Raw genomic sequence first — 27,644 nt, 5'->3', positions numbered from 1 at the left:
TTGACATCCCCAAAGAGGCCAGGGAATTTGTCTAAAGAACATGACAGCATCATCAGCTGGCAGAAAGGGAGACTGCCTGCCTTGCCCACCTCTTTGAGAAGGAAACTGATGAGAAATTAACCAGGTCTGAGTGTTGCTATTTAGAGGCAGTCTGGACTCAGGAACCAGTGATTTGCCCAGAGGTGCTTCCATGTCTCTTTTGCCTGTTCAAATCCTCTCATCCTTCAGGGCTTTGCCCAAGTTGTACCTTCTTTCCTGAAACCTTCCTAACTCTCTAGCCAACTAACATTTCCTGGCAGCAAGCATTTATGCCACCAGGTTTCAGAGACCTTGACATAGAAGCAGACCCACCTGTTTAAGATACAGAGGAGATCAGACCCTGTGCAAAGCTTCTGACTTCCTTGACCAGGAAGGGATGGAATGTATATTTCTAGGAGTGAGTGGGATTAATCCTTATCTGGGCTCAGATTCCCAGGAGATGATGGAGGGAAGCAAAGCATGACCTCAAGAACAAATATGCTGGAAGAAGGCAATATTATAGGTGCAAAGTAAAATAAGTAAACAAAAGCATCCTAATGTGTTATTTACGAGAGCAGAACAGGAAAGGGGCCAGTACAGCTGAGCATCCTAAGTTTATGGAACAAGGAGGATGTTCAACTAGGACAGGGATGAGCGAATGTGAAAGCGGAAGTGTTAGTCACTCACTCTTTGCAACCCCATGGACTGTAGACCATCAGGCTCCTCTGTCCACGGGATTTTCTTCCAGATCCAGGGACTGAACCCCAGTCTCCCACATTTCAGGCAGATTCTTTACCATCTGAGCCACCAGGGAAGGTGAATGTGAGGGAGTAAAAACAGAATAGGCTTTCTGTCTGAACCTGCATACATGTGTGCATGCTAAGTCATTTCAGTCCCGCCCAACTTTGTGACCCTGTGGACTGCCAGGTTCTTCTGTCCATGGGATTCTCTAGGCAAAAATAACTAGAGTGGTTGCTATGCCCTTCTCCAGGAGATCTTCCCAACCCACGGACTGAACCAGCATCTCTTATGTCTCCTGCACTGGCAGGCAGGTTCTTTACGACTAGTACCACCTGGGAACAATGTAACAAACACAATGAATTCCGACATCTGCTGCCCTAAACCTCTGAAATCCCCAATACATCAAATTTGCCACTTTCTGAGCATCTCTCTGACCATGAAAGAGTGATGATGAGCCACAAACTGAGGCTTTAGAATAGAGGTTCTAGAGCTGAGATCAAGGGATCTCGTTGGCTTCAAGGTCTACAAAAACTTACATGTGGACATGTGTTTCTTTCTGGGGAACGAGTCTATAAGCAAAATTTCAAGAACAGAAATCCCAAGAAAAGTTTCTTTATGGATAGTGATGATTAAAAGTAATTCTTGTCCTCAAGGAGCTCACAGAAAAGAAAGGGAAACAAATAGCATAATAACAGTTCACAGCTATTGAATCCTCACTGTGTACCGAGTCCTGTGCTCATTCACATATTTAAGCTCATTTAGTCTCTAGCCATCTATGGGGTCGCACAGAGTCAGACACGACTGAAGCAGCTGCTAAGTCGCTTCAGTCATGTCCGACTCTGTGTGACCCCATAGACGGCAGCCCACCAGGCTCCTCTGTCCCTGGGATTCTCCAGGCAAGAACACTGGAGTGGGTTGCCATTTCCTTCTCCAATACATGAAAGTGAAAAGTTTAAGTGAAGTCTCTCAGTCCTGTCCGACTCTTAGTGACCCCATGGACTGCAGCCTACCAGGCTCCTCTGTCCATGGGATTTTCCAGGCAAGAGTACTGGAGTGGGGTTTGCAGCAGCAGCAGTCTCTAGCAAAAACTCTAAGGTAAGTGCTATCATTAATCCGAAAGCCAGGCTTTTAAGGAACCCAAGGTCCAATAGCTCAGTGGATACATTAAGAGAAAATAATCCTTTATGATCATCACAAAGAGAAGGACAGAGGTATCCCAGAGAGGCTGATTACTCTGGGGCAAGGAAGGCTTCCTGGTGGAGGTGGGCTGTCACTTAGAATACTTGGCAATCCTCAGCTCTGTGAGAACTGTTGGCTGGTGCATTGCTTGTTTCAGCAACAAGTGGAAATGTTCTCATTTAATCTACTCCATGTCCTCTATTAAAAGTTTTACATAAATCTTTAATCTGTCAAACAAAGCTACAAGACAGACACTACTTTCTTTGTACAGATGATGACACTGAGGCTTAGAGATACAAAAAGCTACTCAAGGACCCTTAATAGGTGGTCAGGATGAGAGCCATACCCAGATTTGACTCTGAAGATCAGGTGGTTGTATATTTCTGGCCTGGTTGGTGGTTCTCCTCAATGACAGCACCAAGCTGAGTCCTTTATTAGGACTCTGTGCAGATCTGTCCCAAGGAAGAAGAAACCAGGTGGTCCCCAGACTAACAGACCAATGGGCAGTCTCCCTTCTTGTGGGAAACTTGTAGAATCCCCCAGATTCCCTTGGAAGATGCCTGGTTGTCCTTGGTTTGTGTTTCTGGGTAAGGAGCAGGTGGTGAAGGTGTGAACAGCAACAGTATGGCAGGGATTCTCAGAGCATAGATATATCCTGGGGAAAGGCACTTGGCAGAGAGGAGGGGGGAAGCCTGGGGCAAGGGAAGATGTTAGAGCAAGGGGGACACAGGATACATAAGACATCTCCGGGAGGTTTAGGCAGATGGGAACAACTTTCCAATACACAGACTATTTTATCCTCAAAATCACCTTGCAACTTAGTATCAGTAATTTCTTTTGGAAGATGAGAACACTGTGCCTCAGAGGCAAGGAGACCTATCACGAGGCTTACAGGCAGTAACGATAGACAGGAGTTAAGATTCCAGGTGCATCCATCTGCCTCTAACTTGAGACTATGCTTTGCACTTTCTCCCTCTCTCAGATTTTTAGAAATACTGAGATAGTTCATGGAAAAGCCATTATCATCATCAGATGCTTCTGAGAGTCAGTGGTAATAATAGGTTGGAAGCCACTGTGGGGCATTCAGGCAGCCCCGACATTCTCTAAGCAAAACCTTAGCATATGTCCTCAATGACTATTTAGAATCAGAGAAACAGGAAATTCTCATTAAAAAAAATAGCAAGAATTTTCATAAATCCCTTCTACAAGGAAAAAGCATTCATATATCTATTAACTATCCCTAGAGTAGCCGTGTTGTATCTGGCTGCGATGAACCAAGCCCTGGGCTTGCTTCTGGTAACACAACAACCCCAGGAAGCTCCCAGAAGCTCCTGAGGAAGAAGGATTCCAACACTGTGTGGTCTACTCCTGGAGGAATGACAGGTGTGGAGGCGCAAATGCAGGGCGACGTGCTGACGCTGTTGGGAGAATCAAGAAAGACTCCCCAAAACACAAGGCAGGATGTTGGGGGAGGGCTGCAGGGAGGCTGGGGAGGGTATGACTGCTTGGGGAAGCTGAGGAGTCCAGTGGAGCTGGACCAGGATGAGGCAGGCCAAAGATACAGCAGAGGCTGGGACCCGAGTGCCGTGTATGTCAGGTTGAGAGTCTGGATTTTTTCTTTTTTTGGAGCTACTAAGCATGGAGGTGGTGTGGCCAGGCTGGTTAATAAATTCACAAAAACCAAAGGCAGCAAATGGAGCATGTTTCCTCACGTATCTAAGCCTGTTAGGGGCAAGTAAGGCAATTTAGGCACAAATTGAATTGGAGGGAGCTGTGTAATGGGGGCTGGACCAAATTGAAACACGAAGAGCAGACCGGTGTCTTGGTGACAAGCAGGCCTGATTAAATGCAAAGGCCTCTGAGAGAAAAACTGCTTTTTCTGAACGGCCCTATACTGCATGCCTTCTACTGTTTCTACACTCGGTGTTTTTAAAGGGGCTAGTACTCAGATATGTCTTCTTACTAAAACTAACATGCATTGAGTTTTGGAAGCCGTCTTTAGGTGGGATAGGATGGTTTCAAGTTACTGGAAGAGTGGGTAGAGAAATGGAAATAAGTCAGAAAGAAAGTTCACTAGGAAAAAGGGGAGTGGAGCCAGGGGAGGGTAAGAAGGGGCCAGAAAGACTCCTGATTGGAGGAATCCAGAAACTCAGGTTTGGAAAGGGTATCAAAGGCTTGCCCCTCTGGCCATTCAATGTCTGAATCCCCTCCCCTCCCCCACCTTCATCCCATCATCCTTCTGACAGGTGGTCTTCAAGGCTCTGCTTGTACAGCTCCAGTGATGGAGAGCTTACTCTCTGAGGTGCCAGAGTTCCACCCTTGAGCAGTTCTGACCATCAGTAGACCACCCTTAGCTGGAGTTAGAAATGACTTTCTTGTAGGGCCACCCCCGTCTGAGTTCCAAGAGTTGGCAGATACAGAAGAGTATAATCCCTCTTCCATTTCATGGTCCTAGGGATGCCCACCTCCATAGTCATGGTTTCATTTCTCCAAGCCAAAGGTTTTCAGGTCCTTCTGCTACTTGTTCACCAAATTGGGTTTCAAACCCCATTATTAATCTTATCTTGAAACATACAGGGCTGTCTCTATGTCTCTCATGGTGTGGGGTCCAGGACTGATAACAGTGTTCCAGAGAAGGTCATTTAGCCTCACAACAGCTCTGTTAGGACCACAGCTGGGTTCCTGAGGGTCAGTATGACTTCAAAACCGGTGCTCCTCCCACCCATGGTTGAATGAAGTCAGCAGAGACTAAACACCCCACTTCTTTTTACACAAGCTGAGGCAAAGTCACAGGTCCCCCCACTCAAAGCCTGCACTGGCTCCTCAGGGCTGCCTGGGTTAGGTAGAAGGCGCCTTCTGAGTGCAACTTCAGTTGCACTGAAACATGTCTCAAACATGGTTCTGAGCCCAGCAGTGACACACAACTGAGTATTTTCCTTTGTATCTCAGACTTCCAGGAGTCCCCCTAGCAGATGAGGTCCAGGTGCAGCGGGCCCCCCGGTTCTCTGCAAGCCTACATACAACACATGGCCTTTTCTATAGCGTGCTGATCACTGACTGGACCCTTAACACACTCCAAAGGCTCTGGCCAGCCCTTGTTCTGTCTTTCTGAAGCTTCTTGACCACTTTCAAATTGAGTGGACAGCTTTCTCCCCAGAACCAAGAACTGCCCCTGCTTGACCAGGCATCATGGAGTCTTTGGCTGGAGACTTTTTCCATAAAATACCTGAGACTCTGAATCCCTTGGACATAGGAGTTTTCATGATTCAGCAGATTTCCACTCAGGGAGCCAGACCTTCATGCAGACTCAGCCCCATCATTTCCACCTCTAACCCCCTTCCCCTCACCCACTGAGGAGTTCCCAGCATGCTGTCCCCAGCAAAGCCATATAGGTGGTGATCCGTATGCATAAGAGCGGATTGTGGACTCCCTTCCTCGGATTGCAGACCAAGCCTCAGTATAAAGCAGGTTGTGGGGACCCAGCAGAAGACAGGAGATGTACTTACACTTACAGGTTGACTTTTTGGCACATCATAAACACCTTCCTTCTTTTGGCTGGTGGGAACCTACGAAAAAATCAAATTCAACACAGTCAAAACACTCTGGTACTCTGCTTTTGAAGAACAAAGCAACCAGGCTTTCCTTCCACTGGCTAAGCGTGTGCGAACTCAGCCCCGGAGGCCTGAGCAGCCAACTTCCAGCAGAAGGAGGAGCTGCTGGTAGCATGAAAGCGTCAGGCCAGGCTCCTCCTCTCAGGCAAGCTGGAGGAGGAGAGGGGGTGTGAATCATTCCACAGAGGTTTGCAGGATGTCTCTGCCACCGGACTCCTCACAGTACCACAGCAGAGGAAGCTAAAGGCAGAGACTTCAGAGATCATGTGGTGAAAAAAATAATCATCTCACCAAAGACAAAAGTGATGCCAGGGAGGTGCTAGGAGGTGCCTAAGTTGTTACAAACAGTTTGCAGCTGAGCTTGAAGTACTACTCCATGCTGATCTGAGATCCAGGTTATTTAAAATTCAACAAATACCCAGGTCCTAAAACAAAATACAGCTTCTGCTGGGATCACTCACATACTATCTGATAATCACCAAAGGTTTTTCTGTAAGAAAAGGGTCCATCTATGGCAGAAAAAGCATGCGACTAGAATCGAAAAACTCTCCAATGGTTTTCTAACACTTCTCTGTAACTTTTCTCCCTCTCTTTTCTTCCTTATCCATCTGGCCTTCCTGGGCCCTGTGTAAACTGTCAAGCCCTAAGCAAGTCACTTAGCTCCTCTGGGCCTCACTGAAATGGGAACTTCAGCTCTGCTTCTTGCTTAGGTTATACATCAAAGGTAAAAGAGAGTAAATAATAAAAGTCTATTTGGCACCATCATACTGTCAAGTGTTAGAACGGTAATGTCTTTTGCCATTAATACATTATGTACATATGTACCCAAATACATATGAATAACAATGGACTTGTGGAATACTTTTCAAGTGAGTCTATCAAGGGCCTTGCTCTGAAACATTCAAGTTTCTGACACTAGTTCATCCTCAGTGACTAGCAAAGCTTAACTCAAACCCTCCATGGAGGGATCAGCCAGTAGTGGTTTTCTGTCTGATAACTGGTCTCTTTTTGATCAAAGTGAAAGTGAAAGTGAAGTCGCTCAGTCATGTCCGACTCTTTGCGACCCCATGGACTGTAGCCCACCAGGCTCCTTTGTCCACGGGATTCTCCAGGCAAGAATACTGGAGTGGGTTGCCATTTCCTTCTCCAGGGGATCTTCCCAACCCAGGGATCAAACCCGGGTCTCCCACATTGCAGGCACATTGCTTTAACCGCTGAGCTACCAGGGAAGCCCCTTAAAAACAGGCATGGCACATAAGAGCCAGTAGTCCTTCAGCAGGTGTCTGCTACATAAGTATATCATTGAGGATTGTGGAGAATAGTTAGGAAAAATTATCTTTTAAGCTTGGACCAGCTTAGAGAAGAATTTGAGCTTATTCCTGGAGTCCCTTTGCCATTTTTTCTCTCACTTACCTTAAAATCTTTATACTAATGCTGAGAAGTTGGTATTAAAATCTCCACTTTAAGTAGTAGAGAGTGAGGCTCAGAGATGTTAGGGAAATTTGCCTAAAGTTTCATAGCTAGGAAGTGATCAGAGTCAAAGGTATCTTATTCTGGCTATGGAACAAGACATTTATCACTAACAGTATGAGCTAACACTGCCAGAGCATTTTCTATGTGCCAGGCATTATTCTAAACATTTATGTTCACATACATCCTCATTTAATCTCTGTGAGTGGGAAGCCAGAAGCATCAGCCTGTATAGTCTGCCTTGAACTACTGCATCATACAAATAGCTGCAGCTCCCCTCTGTTCCAACCATTCCCACAGTAGATTTGGGTGTTTCTTGTCCTCTGACATTCATTCTATACTCCTGGAAGCTCGTGCACATTCTTGCAAAACAACAGGACTCTGAGTGAGCATGGCTGTGCAGAAGATGCACTTTCAGTTACTCCTGCAGCAGGCAGCCCATGAAGAATGTAATTTCTTTGCTCCTGATAAGTAAGCTCCCTCCAAAAGGAACCCTCTAAGAATGCCTACAGAGTCCTTGTTAACAAGGGCCAATAAATTACAAGCCCTCACTTTTATTTTTACTAGCAGCTCACCCTTGCTTGAGCAAAATGAACAGTGTTTTTCCGTTCCCTGCAATTCACTGCTCACTATGGGCACTTAGTAAGTTGAACCGCAGCTGACTCTCAATTATGCCTGCAAATGGAGGAGAAGCAGTAGGATGGAGAAACCCAAACTGTGCATAATTGAGAAAGCTTTTCTGCTTGGCTGTCCCATGGGTGAGATATCAACCTGCCTGTTTGTCTTTTAAGAATTACTTCAGCTAAGACATCATGTTGGGAGCGCCACTAGAGTACTGGTGGAGCATTCCTCTGTACTCATAACATCCGGTGCATTCTTTCATTAAGAAATAAAAGTTACCAGGAACCTATTAAGTGTCTGCGCATGGTGCTTTCCCTAGGACAATGTGGTGAACAAGATGAACGTGGCCCCTGACTTATCAGCACTCCTTGTCTCGCTGGGGGAGATGGAAAAGTCATCAGGCTACTGAAGGAGGGTGTAAAAGGAGCTTTATCTTACAAAGTAGTTGTCAAATCACACTGCAGCTTCCTGGTCACTCTGAATTCCGACTGATTTATAAGCCTGCTGAGGGCTCAGTAGATATTTTATTACCTTTGTTTCCCCATCTGTAAATAACGGTTAAACAAGAAACTTCTAAGCATCACACATTTACCACATATGTGCTGAAGACAGAAAACCCAGCAGAAACACTAAAAGGATGAAGACCAGACGGTGCCTTGGTCTTGGCTCTCATCTTCCCCTAACCGGTATGTCCCATCTGTGGACCATTTCAGCAATATGATGCTGTATAGAGTGATAACCGTCCTGGACCAAAACGAGGTGGAAAGTCTGGTTCCTAATCCTGGCTCTGCCACAGGCTGTATGACCCTGGAGAAGTCACTGTTCTCTGAACCTGTTTCCTTATCTGGTTGTGCATCCTGATGCACCCAACACAGGCTGGTGCTCCATACCTAACTATTTATTGAATGAATAAATGAAATTACTCTAGAAACTATACATTAAGGACCATTCATACAGAAGACACTTTCAGTGCAGCAATATATTAATAGTGTGGAGGGGCAGGTTGATGGCTGGGTGACAGAGGATTAGAGACATGTCGTTTTAAAATAACAATGTGTAACAAATCTTGGGTAATTAAAAATGATTTTTGAATGAACAAACTTGGAGAATGTGCCCTTGGCAAGCTGCGATCTCACTGATGCTGGAAGCTTGCTAAAGTCTGAAGGAACACTAGGTTTTAAAATCAGAGGCTCTGGCCTTGGGCCCATCACTTAAGTATGAAGGACTTAAATTTCTTACATTTAAAATGGTAGTTTTTACAACTGTTCTCATCTCACTGAGTTGTTGGAAGGGTCAGAATTAAGTGATGGGTAAAAACGCTTTGTACTGTGGGGTTCTGTGTTGTTTTAAAAAAGACAACTAATAATTTTTTCTGAGGCATGCAAATAGAAAGACAATTATTATTATTATTAATCCAGTTTGGAAAATGAGACTACTGATCCTCAAAGAGAGGTGACATGTACTCAAGAGTCTCTCCCTCCCTTGTGTTGGAGTTATAAATAGCAAAGTCAAGTGAGGCTGCAGCTTTCCACTGGGCTCTCTGACAAGATAAGGTGAGCAAGTCATGTTCTACCTCACTTAATGCATCATCATAAGACATCTCAAGCAGCATCTGATATTGATGGCATTAGGAAGTGAAAGGAACTAACATTTACACAAAACCTACTATGTACCAAGTGCTGTCCTGGTTGCTTTACATATTCATACCACTTCTAGAAGCAGAGACTATAGTATCTATATTCTGTAGCCCAGGAAATTGAGACACAGAAGCTAGGTACTTCACTTGAGGTCGCAAAACAGTTAAAACTTAGGCCCTCATTCCAGAAAACAGAGGATAAATAAAATAAAATAAAATCTGAGACTACCTTGACCAAGCTGAAGTATAAGAAACACTGAAGTCTACTCAGGAAGAATAAATATGGGACACTTGTAGGCCCTAAAAAATGTTGAGGCTCCCAATAGCAGCTCCTTAAAAGCACAGCCTATCTTCAGGCCCAAGAGCTTATTTCTTGTTAAGCAAAATGAGGCCCAGTGGCCTGGCAAGACAAGAGAGAAAGATGACCAGAGGCCCTTCCAACAGAAAGCAATAAAACAGTCATTCCCTTAAATGGTACTTCCTATTAATTATGGACAGAGGGGAAGATCCTGGATGTCAGAACTGTTAACAGAAGGGTGACTTTTAGATACTGACTTGAAACCTATATAGAATCTACTTGTAAAACTTATCATCAAGGATATTCTGAACTGAAAAGAGCCCTTGGATTTACTTATTTAGGCACAGAAATCAGTGAGTGGGAGGTTCTACCTCTTGCTAGCTCTGTAAGCCTGGGCAACATGCGTTATGTCTGCAGCACTCTTTCTTCATCTGTAAAGTGGGAATTATGACTCAAGCCATTTGGGGTAGCTATGAGACATAAGAAGATACTGTATGTAAGCCCCCATTCACAGAGACCTTGTTTGAGAAATGTTACCAAAACTATATACACATACATACACACACGGATGCACAGCACTTCTAAGTCTTGTTGCTCTATAAAGCAAGGTAGCATGCTTCTCTAACAGTCCTGTGCTGAGGGACTAGTTGCAAACAACAGAAAAGGGCCATGCCCACGACAAACTTCCATCTTATTTGCACATTCGATAGATAAGTAAACCTAGGCCCAGAGAAGGAAAGGGATTGACAAGGTGGCTTAATGGCTGTGGATGCAGTGTGTGACCTGGGATGAATCCTCTTCTTTACAGTCTCCTTGTGATCTTGTTTCATTCTCATGCCTACATGTGATTTAGGGAGAACTTATTCTCCTACTTTATCACTGGGGAAACTGAGTCTCAGAGAGGGCAAGTGCCTTGCTCGCTACCCCTTAGCCAAAGGTAGTTGGTGACAGAGTCGGAAATATATCCCAGTTCCCTGCTTGCCAAAGTCAGTCCTTCCTAGTACACTAGATGGCCGCCCAGAGACCCCGACAGGGCACAAAAGAAGCCCTGCCAACTACAGATAAGTCTAAATTTAAGAACTTCTTATATTGGAAAAATCTAATTTTATTTTAAAAGGTTCTCTCTCTTCATCAGATGACTGGTTAGTGGTTCCTCTGGCGTCACACTGTAACTGAGCAGGACCCTATGGGGCCTTCCCAGAACGGGCTCCTGCCTCATATCTTCTGGAAGTACCTAGACAATAGGATCTGATGCACATTTCCTGAGCTGTTCTGCAGATGCTAAAACCGCCAACAAATTGAAGAAATTAACTACTTGATGCCCATGAGCATGTAGCGCCCAGACCTACTGATGCCTAAGGAACAATACTGTGACACCATCCTGTTACCAAATGATTAGCCAGAGAGTTGTACACAAGCTGATCACATACCCTGCAACTCTCTTCCCTCACTTGACCTTTAAAATGCTTTCCTGAAGGGAGTTCGGGTGTTTTGAGTACTAGCAGCCCTGGGCTCCTTGCTTGGCACCCTGCAATAAACTCTGCTCCTTCCTTCACCACAAGCCGGTGTCAGTAGATTTGTCTGTGGACCCAAGTTTGGTTCAGTAACAATACTGAGACACAGCAATGTTGGACTTTAAAATTTGACACTGAGGACAGATATGCAACGTTTCTGTCTTCTACCAAGACAGAAACTTGGTAAGTGATGATTTTAGACAACTTTTCAAAGAGCAAGCTTGCACTTGAACCTAGATGGAACCTGTGCATAGAAACAGATCATTACCCCCTGCTGCTAAGTCGCTTCAGTCGTGTCCGACTGTGTGTGACCCCATGGACTGCAGCCTACCAGGCTTCTCCGTCCATGGGATTCTCCAGGCAAGAACACTGGAGTGGGCTGCCATTTCCTTCTCCAAGGGCTGGTTAAATTGAGGTGCTGGTAGAACTAACATACTTTAGTCATTTAGAATTCTGTGCATTTGATGAAAACTGAAAATATGTTTTACTTTTATTACACAAGTAATGCATGCCCAAGGCAGAATAACAGACCACACAACTGAGTAAATTAAGAAAATTAAAATCACTTATTTAAATACATTAAAATTTTTCCTGCTTCCATAATGTTTATATTTCAAATTAGGGATAAAATTCTAATTAATGAAAAACTGGAGGTTGTCACATTTGTTTGATGTGTGGCTGTGCTGTAATTACACAGATTCTTTGGTGGAAAAGCACAGGGGAAGCAGTGTGGGTTTGGTCCCAGCTCTTAACAGCTGTACAGCCTTGAGGAAGCTACTAAACCTCTCAGAGCCTCAGTCTCCCCTTGAAAAAGTGGGATTAAAATACCTACTTTACAGCATATTTAGGAGAATTAACGAGTTTAAAAGTGTACAGCAGACTTGTGGTTGCCAAGGGAGAGGGGTAGGGGGTAAGGATTGGGAGTTTGGGATTAACAGATGCAAACTGTTATCTATAGAATGGATAAACAGCAAGGTCCTACTGTGTAACACACAAGGAGCTATGTTCCATATCCTGTGATAAACCATCATAGAAAAGTATGAGAAAGAAGGCATATACATGTATAAATGAATCATCATGCTGTATAGCAGAAATTAACACAACATTGTAAATCAATTATACTTTGGTAATATAAATTAAAAAAAAAACACGTGTTTAGGCTTCTTCACATAAGCAGACATTTTTAAGAATATTAATCTACCTTCCCTTCAGAAGGGGTAAAACCTTTAGCTCAACTTTCTTTCATTCAGTTAATATTCCCACTGTTGTCTCCAAACAGCATTTTTGAATTTGGCCTTCATTTTCAGCGATGCAATTGACTTTTTAAGGGAATTCAACAGCACATTGTTTTGAGAAATGAAGGACCCTCATATTCTGAACAACAACCCTCCAAAGGATTAATTTAGTAAAATGGAATGTTTGATTTCTGTGTCAACTGAAAATAGTTAAGATCCATTAAAAATTAAAATATTCTACCCAGTTGGCCATTAAACATGTCAATGATCAAGCATGAAAACTACTGGTAAACAGCAGGGAACTAGGAGCCAATTCACAAAGAGGTATTTTAACAAGCCCAGAATGACCAACAGAGCAAGGTGGAGGCTGGGAGTGAGAAGAGAGCCCCTGGTGGCTCAGCCCCTTCTGTGCGTTCACTGGTGGCGGTGCGAAGGAAGGAGAGGAAAGTGATTTATACCTGATAAATGTTTTCTTCCGTTTCGGGATCACGGATTGGCTCGTGTCCAGCCTCAAACACAATGTACTATGACAGCAGCCGCCAGAGAGGAAAAGTTAAGGGGAAAATGAAAGAGGAAAAAAAAAAGCATTTGGAATTCAGGATACAAATTGTAGTAAGCATTAAAGACACAGGCACAAGAGAAAACACCCTGAAGAGACATTACTGACATTCCACGTGGCCTGGCACATTCCTGCCTCTTCTAAGGAAAATTGCCATGGTCCGATGGTCAGCCTTTTAGTCAGGACTGCGTAGGCGCTGCAGACCTTTCTGGAGATATAACCCCTTCCTTCAGTGGCACTGATCTCAGTAGTGTCTGCCCGTGCGGGGACTGCTGTGTGGGGATGATGTCTCCTGGGACCCCAACTTTGCCAACTCTGGGTTTCAGCGGTCTCTCCCCTTTGCTCCCTAAGGCCCACAGTCCTAAGCCAATCCTGATGTGCTCAGAAGCCGCAAACGCCTTCATCTCATACATATCACCTTACTTTACATTCTCAGTTTTAAATACTGAAGTCAAATTTTCCATATACGCGTTTTAGACTCTAAAAGACTGGGCCATTCTTCACTCTCCGAGCCCATGAGCCAGGGGCTGAGCTCATACTATAGACGAATCCACACCCCTGGTATTCTAAAGCAAAGCCTGGCATCAAAGGCACCTTTGACTTTTATTTACATCCATGTTAGATACTTCTCTTTCAAATGATTCAGATTCGATTAATTTCTTATCCATATTATTTTCTTTTCATCATAGCAGTGGCAGCTTTCGTGTGAAAGTATGCATGCTGTGAAACTACAGAATGCATGTGTGACACACATATATAGAACGCAAGTGTGTCCCAGTTAGAAATGTACATTTCAGATTGTCTTTTATGTCCCATAAGTCAAATGTTTGGCTGCTCTCTCTCCTTGGGAATAAGCACAGAGTGGGAGAGGCCTCCTCTCTCATCTGCATCTGTTAAAACAGAGCATATACTTGAACCCAAGGGAAGCCATCTCTACCCACACTTAGGCTGCAACCCTGAAGAAAGTACAGAGAAAGCTACGGGCAGGCACGTCTGGGGGATCTCCTGTTCCCCCACTCACAAAAGCCCCTCCGGCATGAGCCAGGGAGTCAGGGGGGCAGCCTGGACAATCAGGGGCCAGAAAGACTTCTCCTCACAGTCCTTTCCCCAGCTCACAAACCATCCTTTGGATGTGTGTTCAAATGTTGGCAAAATGTCAGTCCCCATCTCTGGTTCTTAACTCACTGAAGCCACCTCATTATTCAGTCTCTCTAATGAACTCAGAATATTCAAGGGACTCTTGCAAACATTCAGCTCTAGGATCAAACTTATACAGATTGCTGAGAAGGCTGAAGCAGGGGCAAGAAGGGAGAAGCCTATTTCTAAATCCCATGCTACTGATGCCGGCCAAACTTCTGTTAGTTTTTATGGAAATTTGCTCCTGGAGGGCTTGGCAGACCTCATCCTCAGAATAATCTTGGTCCTTCTCCAGGCTCTGCAGCCAGTGGAGACAAAATGCCTATACCACAGGCCCAGGCCTTTCCTGACCCTCAACCCCGACTAGTTTCCAAAATTACCTGGTATACAGGATCTTCAACGTCCTCTTCCAGAATTGTCTACAGCAGAGTGAGGGAAGGGAGGATGAAAAGCAGAGGATATAAAGCGAGAGATGTGAGACTGTATTCAGAAATTACAGGACAGTGAAGAAACCAGCTCTGGGTAGGACAGGCTGGTGGGTCATTAAGGCAGAAAACTGGCAGAAAAAAAAATGAAAACTCTTGTAGCCGCCCCACCCCGACTGTTAACAAGAAGCAAATGCAATTGACTTTCCTTAGATCTCCTCCCCTGAAATCTTCCCCAGTTTTAAGACTTCACTTTCTCTCATATGTCTAGAATCTCAGAGAATGGGGATCATTTCTAATGGCATGCTTTCGGTGCCTATAATTTACACAGGAACCTTTCATCTTTGTTTATTTCTACTTGGCAGCAGGAGGAGAAGCCTTGACTGTCAGTTTTCATATCTGTTTATTTTAAGCCCCTGCTGTCTCCAGTACCAGGATTAATTCACAGGTATACCTGATACACAGCTTGTTCGCACTGCTTATCCTTTTGTGCCTTTTTTTCCAATTCTTCTCTTTGCTTCAATTCATAAATAAGTTGAAAGAGATCTCTCAAGTCCAGAATAACAGGTTCAGCCTGGAGTAAAAGGTGGTAAAGCACATGAATAAGAGGATGGTTACTGAGCTGCAGCGACCAATTTTTGTTTTTGCTGGCTACAACCCGCAGCCCTTCCTTTTTCTATTAAACTGAAAGCATTCTATCTTTAATTAATTCTACCTTGTTATATTGGTTTAGCAAATTGCATCTAGGCTAAAGTTCATTTCTTCAACTAATTATATTTGCAAATTCATAATAATCATAAGCATAAAAGGCACTGCTTTTATTTATTAGTAATTTCGAATACAATAAAATTAGGGTAGGCCTTATGCAAAACAGCTATTTGTTTTCTCTTATTTTCTTTTTAAATGAGGCTAGCAACACAAGGAAACTTATTTGTATAGTGTGCCTCCATCCAGCTTAATCAGAAAGGAAAATAATTAGTCATTACAAAATACCCATTAGAAAAAGCAACACCACCACAACTGGATGGGCGTGAGCCTGTTTCTTTGCTCTGAGGTTGTTTATCTTTTCTAGATGGGAAGCTTAGTGTCAGCATCGCTGAGTCACATGTCACAATGGGCCCCCGAAGACTAATGGTGTGACTGTGTTATCCCAGAAAAGGTACAAGGAAAAGCATCCTCCTTGGAAGGGGGCTACTCACCGCCTGGGCTGTTTTTATGGCCACAAATCTGTGATTCCCTTCCTTCCCGCAAACGTATCCGAAGGCCCGGTGATCTGTGATGTCCTTTGCGATGTAGGAAATTTCGTGAACAGCATGATGATGCTGAAGGGCCTGTGAGAGACAAAAAGAAGAGCCTATTTCAGGGGACTTTCCCTCCGAGCTGTTGATCAATAAGAGATGTGTTTCCGCTACGTGTGAACAAGCCCAGAGGGCTTTGGAAAAGCTGTTTGGTCCAGATGGAAGGAAAAAAAGAGCTGTGCCTGCCCTTGAGAAATGGAGGCTTCCTTCCATGGTCTTGATGCTGTGACCAGAGAGATAAACAGGACTGTTCAGATGCTGAGTGAGCATCTGTGATGGTGGCTCTTTCTTCTGCTTGCCGGGCCCAGTCAGCCTCACTCAGCGGTATAGGCTTCTTCTACATCTTTCCTCATGCCACAGCCCAGTCTAAGTTCTGCACGGATACCTAGTACACTCACATAACCAGGGCCTCTGCTCGTCCTGCTGGACGGCGTACACTGAACGATGACCAGGGGCGCCCTCTGCATTCAGAGAACCACAGATGTGCATGGTCATGACAATTTTCCAACAGGTGGCAGTGATAAGACTGACTTGAGGATCAAACACCCTTCTTTGTTTTGTCCCAGGTCACCAACTGGGTTAGACCCACACCTCTGAGGTTTTTCGTGTGCTGGTCCCCTTGTCTGCAAGACCTGTTCTTTTACCCACCTGCCTGAATTCTATTCCTCTTGAAAAGCCTATTTGAAATCACATCACCTTGTGAAATCCCCTGAACAAGGCTTGCCCTTTCTTTCCCTGCAGAGGAGATTCCTCCCTCTTCTGTGTTTCCCAGAACTTCAGTCTAGCGATACTGGAACTCCCAAAGGATTCCTCACACACAGCTCCCTGGGCTCCTGCTTTCATAGATCTTCCTTCTCTGATACACTTTCCTAAATCCTGGTCTTCCCCACCTGACTTTGTCTTCATCTTCGTCATCCTAGTACCGAGTGCTGTGCCTGACCCATAGTTGTTGAACTAAATTGGGACTGCTGATCAGTAATTCAAACATCATTTGAAACTGACCTTCCTGCCCTTGTTAACTAAACTTCAACAAGCAATATCCCCCATCCTGTTAAACGATGGTGATCTTTACGGTCATTTTTCTAGATTAAATGTACCTAAAATAATCCTCATTAAACAGTACTCTGTAAAGGTTTATATATGTATCTAGGCATTATATGGAGAAGGTGATGGCACCCCACTCCAGTACTCTTGCCTGGAAAATCCCATGGATGGAGGAACCTGGAAGGTTTCAGTCCATGGGGTTGCTGAGGGTCGGACACAACTGAGCGACTTCACTTTCATTTTTCACTTTCATGCATTGGAGAAGGAAATGGCAACCCACTCCAGTGATCTTGCCTGGAGAATCCCAGGAACGGGGGAGCCTGGTGGGCTGTCGTCTGTGGGGTCGCACAGAGTCAGACATGACTGCAGCGGCTTAGCAGCAGCAGCAGCAATTATATGATGTGTTTCAAGTCCTTACAAAGGACCTTTTCATTATACTGGGTGCTAAGAAGCTTGAATTCTAGCCACTATATGTGAACACAAGGCACTCACTGTATCTCTCTGGATCTCTGTTTATTCCTCTATTAAAGGAGAACTTTGAACCAGATCAATGGCTCTTAACCCAAAGTCCTGGGTCTATAGGGATCATTAAAAATAATGAAAAGAGGTCCCAGGCAATTTTCAACATTTCAAAAAGCTGAACAGAAATTTATAATTATTCCTAATAAGATGACTTCTTTTATTGTGCACACAAATAAAAATGCTGAGTTTATTTAGAATTATATCTGGTTACTGTTGTACCCCTTAGCTCACCTTGGAGCAGATCCTCTTTGGCAATCAGTGATGGATTCAAATAATCCAAATCGGAAAGTAAATGAGTATAAATGCATTTTACTGAACAAAGTCTCCTATGTTACTGAATCTGAAGGGAAGGAGAAATTTAACATGAGAAGAATTTGATTATGAAAATATTAAGAACCACTGAAGTAGACTTTCTCCCAGGTCTCCTTCCATCTTCCCAGATCCTTTAGTCATCTAGATCTCACATCACACAGCCAGCCTCTCAGGACAGTGGCGCCTGCCTCTTATGATGACCATTACTTAGTTCTGGATTGCTGGCCCTGACCTTCAAAAATGTCCATTCCCGGCCTGTTGCCATCTTTTCAGGCTTCTGACCTTAGGAATCATTTCTGCAGTAGAATTTGCTGCTGCAGCTTTACCTTCCAGAGGCCAGCCATTCGCTCACCTCTTTCTCACTCTTAAGATGCTTCCTGTGGGTTTCATGCCTGTCTAGGTTGCCCAGTGTCAACTACACATGATGCATGGAGGTTGGTATCACTGCTTGGTCACCCTAGCCCCTTAAATGGCCATAAGACAACTTTATAATTTTAGTGGATTTTGACACAAAGTTGGGGAAGAAGCAAGTGTTTATTAGTACAATGACCAGGATCCATTTGTTCCTGCTTTCTTAAGAGGGCATATTTATTTAGCAGGGAAAAACTGCTCAGAGAGCAGTAGCTTTTCCATGGTGTTAATGATGTAAAATTGATGAGATTTATATTCACGAAACAAGGCGGTATTGATTTAGAGGCTTTTGTGAGCTTGAATGGGACACAGAAGAGAAAAGTGAGAGACAAAGGCAACCTCCTTCTCTTTCTTTCCTGCAAGTATTTCTTTCTCTGCATAATACAGTGAATGTTATCCACGTATCCTATTAAATCAAAGTTTGATGACAGCACTTTATTGATTGCCAAGTGGAATATTGCTCTAAAATTAAACTGCGATTAGAAGTCTTCCTGGTGGAATTAGATTCGGAGATGATTGTGCAATGGTAAAATATCACCTACTATGCAAGACAGCAGATGGAGATGTTTTAATTTATCTGTGAATCCTCATTAAGTGTTTTAAAGTCAAAACATTTTTAATGCCTGATGATACCTAATATTTCCTCACAAAGTGTAGCTGTGTGTGCGCATGAAGGGCTTAAAAATATTGTAACATTATCTTTTCCCATAGTTAATTTTATGATGTGTTAAAAAGGATTGCTCTGAAATTGGCTCAATCATTTGGAAACGAACAGTCAGATAGGGATTATGTCTCTACTTTCTCCAACCTTAACCATGCAAACGTCATAAAGATCCTTGGAAATACAAATATATTAGAATCCTTCTAATCCCACATTATCACATTCATCTTGGCAGCTCAGAGGACATTGCAAATACTTGCTCTGTGAGCCTCCAAATTGCTCCATGTCTTCAAGCAGGTTTTATCAGCACAAATCAAAGGCAGGTGGAGCCAGAGGAAATGTAAACATCATATAGTTTAACTGTGAGTTCATTCATGAAAGGACTGAGGGCCAGAAGGTGTCTGGCTGGACCAATACTTAATCCAGGCCCCACTCTCCCTACTCATAATGGAAAAGCATTGAATAAAGGAAACAAGGTCATTTAGAATCAAGGTCTCCTTTCCTTAGATTCTTGGCTCCCTAGATCAACAACAAAACCATGATCCCTGATAAGCTAGGATGAGGAAGGGAAACTGAGGAAGGAGGTCAAACTGAGGATGTTCTGGATTCCAGCAGATTACTAAGGTCAGAAAGGGTCACCAGTCAGAAGGTCTGGGGTCAAGGCCAGCTATTAGGATCTCAGAGAAAAAGGTCAAGACCACCTGGTCTGGAGGAGCACTTTCAGGGGCTTGCCACCTGCAGTATCTGCTGAGCAGCCAAGGCCAGAAAGGGGAGGTGAAGTCCTTGGTAACAGAAAAAACAAAAGACCATTTCATCCCAAGAGTGTTTCTGTGCGGAGTTTCAAGGCCATCACATGTTTTTCTGGAGATGCAGAGAATACTAGGCCAGAGGGAGAGAGTGGAAGAAAGGCAGGTTTTGGTTGACCTTCTTCCACCCTTCCTTTGGAAAAGAGTTTTTGTCTTGGAAAAACATAATCTAGGTATTAGTGACTTAGTCATGTCCAACTCTTTGCAACCTCATGGACTGTAGCCTTCCAGGCTCCTCTGTCCATGGGATTCTCCAGGCCAGAATACTGGAGTGGGTAGCCATTTTCTTTCTCCAGGGGATCTTCCCGACCCAGGTATCAAACAAGGGTCTCCTGCATTGCAGGCAGATTCTTTACCATCTGAGCCACCAGGGAAGCCCAATCTAGGTATTAAAGCACTGCCAAAAAATCAAAGCAGATAATTTGGTTTTAAAAATAGAGTCTTCCAGAACACCCAATTTTTCTGCTACTGCTTCATTTACTCCTCCTATTCTGAACCCTCTCATTGTAGATGAAATTGTTGCTACAGAATTCCAAGGCCAATTCAGAGATCGGCCTTGCCAACCCAGTCTGACTTTCCTCCCAGGAGTAAAAATAATCTGAAGGGGTCATCATCCCCCTTTGGGTTCTGGACTTTCCCACCTCTGTGCGATTATGTAAATTGTTTTCTCTGCTGACTGCCTCTTCTTACCCTAACCATGCTTCATCAACTCTACCTAACTATAGTATACCTATGCTTCAAGGCCTAGCTCCAACATCATGCTCATCTAGGGACCTTCCTCAACTCCCCTATTCCCTGTAATAATAATTCCCAACTCTAGAATTCATTGGGTTGTACTTTTTTCCTTCTATCTGGGATGCTCCAACCTTCTTAGTTTTGTTACACATTTGTCCATGCATATAGTTATTCACACTGTATAACTGTATTACTGAGTGCCTAATACATTCTAGGTCTCATTCTAAGTGCTACATCTGCCCAAATGACTAAAACATGGTCCCTTCCTCAAGACCCTTGCAGTCTCAAAGAACAGGCAGGCAAAGAACCTAACAATCACAATATAATAAGGCAAACTTGATATTAAAGGTGTTGTAAAGGAGCAGAGGAGAAATGGGCAGGAGCATCAGGGAAGATTTGACAAAGGAGCTGACCTTGGACTCAGTCTCCAAAGATAAAGGGGAAATCCTCAGAAAACCAGAGAAAGGGCATTCTAGGCAGAAAGAATGAAGCAGGCAGATGCCTCTAGGTCCTGAAAACAAAACATCTGGAGAACATCTGTGCACATGTTTTCTTTCTACTTTGGGATGTTAACTCTTCAAAAAAAAAAAAAAAAAGATAATGTCAGGTTCTCCTCAGCCTTATCCTAGGTCCTAATAATGTTCCTTTTGAACAAGTGCTAAGTAAGGTTTCCCTGGTGGCTCAGATGGTAAAGTGTCTGCCTACAATGCGGGAGACCCGGGTTCAATTCCTGGGTTGGGAAGATCTCCTAGAGAAGGAAATGGCAACCTACTCCAGTATTCTTGCCTGGAAAATCCCATGGATGGTGGAACCTGGTAGGCTACAGTCCATGGGGTCACAAAGAGTTGGACACGACTGAGCAACTTCATAAGTAAGGTTTCATGAATTAAAAGGAACAAAGGGACTTCCGTGGTAGCTCAGTGGATAAGAATCTGCCTGCCAACACATGGGAAATGGGTTTGATTCCTGATCTGGGAAGATTCCACACGCCTGTGCCCCAGAACTACTGAGTCAGCGCTCTAGGGCCCGTGAGCTGCATCTACTGAAGCTCGGGTGCCTAGAGCCTGCATTCTGCAACACGAGAAGCCACTGCAGTGAAAGGCCTGCACACCACAACAGGGTAGTCCCCCGCTTGCTGCAATTAGAGAAAGCCTGCTCAAGAAAGCAAGGACGGCCCAACACAGCCAAGAATAAATAAATAATTAATTAATTAAAAAAAAAGAGAAAGGGGGAGCCAAGCTACCCAAAGACATACAGTGCTCAAGGTAGTCACTCAATACATGCTCAGTGACTAAATCAGGTTAATTCATGATATTTCACATAGGAGTTATTCTGTAAACAGAGGATTCCTTCTCTGATTACCATTTTTTTTCTTAGCGTTTCCATGAGCCATTTACCAATGTTTAAATGAAGTATCAAATTGTTTGCAGGGTTATTGTCTGACAGAATAAATTACAGAGAAGACTTAATTTGTAGTATGGTTCAATACAGCCAATTAAATACAGTATGGATTAGAAAGTCATCTGCTCAGACTTTACCATTAGCTTTTTTTAAAGAATAAATTCTAGCCTATTTAGCCTTCATATTATTATTGTGTGTGGGTATATGCGTGTATGAGAGGGTGTGGTTTCCCGAGGCTATACTATTCACAGGAAAAATACCCACCAGGATTCAAGTGAGTTAACAAAAAAGCAAAACAAAAAACCAGATATGCAGATAGACACAGAATAAAAATAGATACATGAAAAATACACTACTTCACACTACAGGCAATTACAGTAGTTAAAATCTCACTAGACAAAGAGAGGCCCAGGCTCATTATAAAGGCCTTTCTCTTTTTCAACATATTTTTGGATGCATTTGCTACATGGCAGTGCCAGCAAGGCTGGGAGGCAACCTCTGTACCAGCCCCCAGGCACCCCATCATCTGAGGCTCAATGGAACAGGTCAGAGTGAATTTTTCTCTAAGTTCCCATCCTGAAATCTTCTAGAATGTTTTACTCAAGGACAAGACCAGATTTCCAAAGATCCCAGACTCTAGCTAAAGAGGTAGCATGCTAACAGAGGAAAGAATGTTAACACTGGCGCCAGAGAGAGCATAATTCAAATCCAAGCTGTATCATTGACTGCATAGCTTTGGGAATGTCTAACTTTCTGAGCCCTCTCTTTTTATATTATACAAAGAATGATACAGAACCCAACAAGTTGTTGAAAATATTAAATTGATTCAAATAAAATATACCAGATACAAGTGAGATGCCACTTTTCTCCACAAGAATGAAAAAAACAAAACAAAACGTAATACTCAATGTTAACACAAGTGTGGGGAAACAGATACTTTCTTGAGCTACTGGATTTCGATAATATACGTATTAATACAATGGGACAAAGAGTGCCTCTCTCATGGTCCTGTTAGAAAGACTGATGAGTTAGTCTGGTACACGTAAAGGGCTTGGCGCAGTGCAAGGCACATATTGCAAGGGCTTTGTAAATGTTGGCCATTATGGTTATTTTTGTTACTTGTGGGAGTGTGATTTGGTGCAACTTTTCTGAAGGGCAGACTGGCTATCTCAAAGCATTAAAGACATGCATAAATTTTGACCTTATGATTCTTCTTGTAGGGATTTGGGTATCTATAAATAATGTAAGATGTGGTAAAAGACTTAGATATGAGATATTCCCTGCAGTGTTTAGAAGGGTGAAAAGTTAGAAATGTCTGAAGTGTTGAGCATTAACTGACTGGCTGAAGTAACTGCATTTTGCTATAAGATGAAATAATATGCAGCTAGCCAAAAATCATCTTGGGAATGTATGTACTTTTTGCTGTGGAAATATATTTAAAACATCCTAATGAATGAAAAATAGCGTATCGCCAAATAGTATGCTCAATATAATCCTGTTTCTGAAAAGAGTATGATTCTCCATATATGTATGTGTATAAAAAGTCTGGAAGTACATCCAACAAAATCTTAATAGGAGTTTTTCCTTTGAATGGTGAATTTACTAGTGATTAAAAAAACTGGACGTTTGTTCACTTATACTATTTTTTTTTGCAAAAAAGTATTCTAATTTTTACAAGTTACATAAAAATACTAAGCTTCCTGGACTTTACCACATGGTACAATTCTTTAGTTTGCCATGATGTATATATGTATATAAGGCCTCCCTGGTGGCTCAGGGTAAGGAATCCACCTGCAATGCAGGAGGCTCAGGTTTGATCTTTGGGTTGGGAAGATCCCGTGGAGTAGGTAATGGCAACCCACTCCAGTATTCTTGACTAGGAAATCCCATGGACAGAGGAGCCTGGTCCATGCAGTTGCAACAAGAGTCAAACAAGACAGAGTAACTAAACAACAATACAAAGATATGTGTATTTCCGCTCCAGAGTGGTAGCAACAATATTTTTCTCATCTTTATCCCCAAATCAGGTAAAGTATCTGATATATAGTAAGGATTTAGTACTTACATATTTTTATCATAGAAAAACATACACAACTTTAATTTACATTTTAACCATTATTAAGTGCATGGTTCTCTGACATTAAGTACATTCACACTGCTCTGCAACTCTCACCGCCATCCATTTCCCAAAGTGACCATCAGTATCATGAAACACTAACTTCTCATTCTTACAGCCAACCTGGAAACCACATTCTACTTTCTGTCGCTATGACTTCGTCAGTACCTATTTTTAAATGAATAATTTGAATGAATGAATCTGTCAGCAAAATCCTGAGTCCAAGTCTGTCCCTGAACCCCACCCCCAACACACACAACCCTACTGGCTCTACTTCTGTTTCTCTAACACTTTATTTTCTCAGCTGTTAAAATAAGGAGGTCGAATTCAATAAATACTCATGTCCTTTTCTGCTCTTGACACTTCTTCTGAAACTTTATAACAAGACAACAGTTATAAAAGACAGCTTCTTCTCAGTAACTCTTTGAACATATGTTTATGAAAACAGAGCTCTGCAACCATGTGAGTAAAGTTCTTGCCTAAAAATAGGGAGATGAACTAGTTAACTCGCGGAAAGCATTCCCAACCTATGATTTAGGCTTAAATTTGTCTAACAGGCAAAGTGGAGCCAGGTGTGCTGAATCAATTAGCAATCACCACAGTGACAAGGAAGCAGATTTCTGCTCAGGAGAAATAAAAACCACCTTCCACAGGAAACCAGCTTCTGCATGAAGTACTGGTTTCCTAACACTGGGTTCAAACAAAATCCAACATCCCATGACCTAGGATGTGCCATCACATAGTCACGGTTGGTGGAAAGGTAGACTGGCTATCCTCTCACATTCAGTTCACATTCATGCCTAAAAGCCCATCGGTACTAGGATACACTGGGCCCTGGAAATATGGAGATGAAGAAGATGCAGTCTGTGCTCTCAAAAGCACAGTAAGTGTGCATGTGTAAGTCAGGGTGCTCCTCTTTTGCTTCACTCTTTGAGTACTCTGCATATTGCGTTGTCCTTCCCCATTTCAAAAAAAGCATGTTGTGTGATGAAAGGATTTGGATCTCATCTATGTGGCCATGGGCAAGTCACCTTACCTCATTGAGCCTCAGTTGCTTCATCTGTACAATGGGAATGATCCCTTCCTCAAAGGAATGTGAAGAAGATCACTTAATGTGTCTAGCAGGGTGTCTGGTAGACAGTAAGGTTTTCATACTTTGGATCTTTCCCCAGACAACTGAGTTTAAGATCTAATGGCTATGTGACACAGTGTTCAGTCACCAAGCATGTTTCCCACAGGTTAGGCCTTCCTTAGAGCTCCCTGGATAATAGTCTTGGAATAACCAGAGGACGGTGAGAAAATCTGGGAAATCAGGTCATCAGGAAGGAGAGAAGAGCTGAGAGAGAGAGAGCATCACACTTTATGATGCCATCGAACAGGCTGGATCCTACTATCCTGGGAAATTTAACCCCGAAGTTTCCAGTTACATAATCAGTGAATTCCTTTCATTGCTTAAGACTGAGGTGAGTTTCATGTTACTTGCAATGAAAAGATTTCTGAATCAGTGATCATCATTATCCCCATCTTAGACCAAAGGAAACAGGCTTAGCAAGAAGTGACTCGCCCAGGGAGTATCAGGCTAACAGGAAATTTTAGCACATCTCATTGTCACTCAAATCTATGCCTGGTTTATTGCTAGCAGTAATTCATGTTGGAATTTCAATTTTGAAAGTGCTTTGGTTATACTTTAGGATAAATATATATACAAATACATTGTTATTAGAAAGCAAACTTTTCAGTGAAAGAAAAATTAGATCTACACATAGACTTTAAGAAATAAGCCAATAATTGTAATTTGAATTATGAATATCAATATGAGCTCATTATTTAAAAACTATATTCTTAGCACTGTTTGCAGAAAGGGACTAGAAGCATGAGACCCCAGGAGCAATGAGCACACCAAATGCAGCTGCTTATTAGTTAGATATCCATTTATCTATTGATCTCTTAACCTATCTAAAGAGAAGGAGAATCAGGTAAAGCAAATATGGCAAAAGGTGAAATTTTCTGTGTGTTTGAACATTTTCATAATAATACATTAGGAAAAAAAAATCTCAACGTGCTCCTTTCTCTATCTCCCATTCCCTTTTCCTCTCTCTGAGAACAGGAGAAATCAAGGCAGTGAACACTTCAATGACTTAATTGAAAGTAGGCTGCAGACAAAAGGCCTTTGTCAAGTCCACCTCAGGCAGCCATTGGTCCAAAACACAAGGGGTCCTTGAGTGCATTCAGAAGAGCTCCGTACAGAGCCGCCAGTTCCCTTTGTTCCTTTGCGCTTTCCCAAGGCCAGCATAAATAAACATCAGCCAGTGGTGGTTCTATTTGCAACAATATTTGTAAAAGTTCAGGATGAATAAATATGGGAACAATTTATACTTTCAAAACTCTGGATGGGAAAATAGCCCGAACTTGGAAGATTCTCCAAATATTCATACAGATTCAGATTTAATTTTCACTATATATTTTAAATATATAATGGCATAGACCGTCCCTCACAGTAGTCGTCCAGAGAATGACCGCTATGTGTTGGGCATCATGCCAGGTACTCTACGTATGTAATCCTCATTTATTTCACTCAACCAACAGTTTTACATGTTATTTCCCCTCCTTTTACTGTTGAGGTAAATGAGACACAGAGAGGCTGAGGAACTCACTTCAGGTCACACTGCTGATAAGGTAGACCCTGGATTGATGGCAGGTATGGCTGGTAGCCTCTGTGCCCTTGAATACAGTATTCAATGTATTTTAACTGCCTCTACTCTCGTTCTCCTAAAATTTGTGTTTTTATTTCTGTCTCTTTCTGCATGAAGGATCCTAATAACCATTGTAGGTGTTTAGTAATGTAACCAATGATTTCAACATTTCAGCTTATGGTGTAAAATTATTGTAGCAAGTAGGCAAATGAGTGTGAATGAATAGAAATGAAACAGCATGTTTTGCCACAAGTCACTGCAGAAACGAGGTCATTATATTTAATGGAAAATTACTTTTTGTGTTGTAACCAGCCTGAAATTAACCTCTGCCTTGGTCACAAAGAAGTCTTGCATGCCAGACAGAAACTTACAAGAAAGTGATGTAACTAAAATGCAGCCAATGGAAAGAACGCTGGATTAGGAGTGAGCAGGCTGGTGTTTTCATTTATATTAACAGATTGAGGTGAATAGCAGGTGGTGGTGGCGGTGAATATGGCTTCTAAGATCCATTTTAGTTAGATACTTGGATGTTGAAGAAACGCATGCCTTTGGATAGACACAGACCAGCACTTGAAATTCAAATCTATTCTGTACTACTTATGCTACCTTGGGCAAATCACCTAGCTTCTTTGAACTTTAATATCTTCACCTGTAAGTCCATTTGTTTGGGGGGAAACTAAGTAAGATCCTTGTACCCTGCCTGGCACGCTTAATAAATGGTAGTTCAAAGATTCTATTCTGTAAATTGTCTGTCATCATTACATGTTTAATTTAGCCTCCCCAAACTCTTTAAGTTGAAGTCCTAAATTTCAGGACTTTAGAATATGACCTTATCTGGAAATACAGTAGACCCTTAAACAACAGGGGGATTAGGGACACTATGCCCCACTCTTCCCCTACCCTATGTGGTAGAAAGTCCATGTATAACTTTACAGTCAGCCCTCTGTATACAAAATTCTGCATCCAACCATACACTGTGTGTACTGGAATATGTATCTATTGCATAAGTCTGCATATAAGTGGACCTGTGCAGTTCAAACCCATGTTATTAAAGGGTCAACTAAAGAGTGACATGACTGAAGTGACTTCGCACAGAATAATGGTGGTGGTTGGTGGTTTAGTTGCTAAATCATGTCTGACTCTTTGCAATGCTATGGACTGCAGCCCACCAGCCTCCTCTGTTCATGGGATTTCCCAAGCA

The 27,644-nt window shown here is 42.8% G+C and overlaps 1 protein-coding gene across 9 annotated transcripts in view; it reads right to left on the bottom strand.

Annotated features, from left to right (window-relative positions):
• The window catches only part of DAB1 (DAB adaptor protein 1), a 1,339,715-nt gene that overhangs the window by 60,495 nt on the left and 1,251,576 nt on the right, over positions 1 to 27,644 (bottom strand). For 5 of the 9 annotated variants that reach the window (XM_059885133.1, XM_024990124.2, XM_059885132.1 and 2 more), the window contains 5 exons: positions 15,644 to 15,775; positions 14,899 to 15,018; positions 14,400 to 14,438; positions 12,782 to 12,847; positions 5,445 to 5,504 (listed from right to left, as the gene is read on the bottom strand). In XM_059885133.1, the coding sequence (XP_059741116.1) occupies positions 5,445 to 5,504; positions 12,782 to 12,847; positions 14,400 to 14,438; positions 14,899 to 15,018; positions 15,644 to 15,775 (417 nt within the window). The remainder of the gene's footprint in view (positions 1 to 5,444; positions 5,505 to 12,781; positions 12,848 to 14,399; positions 14,439 to 14,898; positions 15,019 to 15,643; positions 15,776 to 27,644) is intronic. The other 4 variants (XM_059885134.1, XM_015465675.3, XM_024990126.2 and 1 more) reach the window with 2 other exon arrangements.

Source organism: Bos taurus, chromosome 3 (genome assembly GCF_002263795.3).
Source record: "Bos taurus isolate L1 Dominette 01449 registration number 42190680 breed Hereford chromosome 3, ARS-UCD2.0, whole genome shotgun sequence".
Classification (NCBI taxonomy): domain Eukaryota; kingdom Metazoa; phylum Chordata; class Mammalia; order Artiodactyla; family Bovidae; genus Bos; species Bos taurus.
Note: the sequence above shows the minus strand (reverse complement) of the source record. Positions and strands in the feature narration are given on the sequence as shown.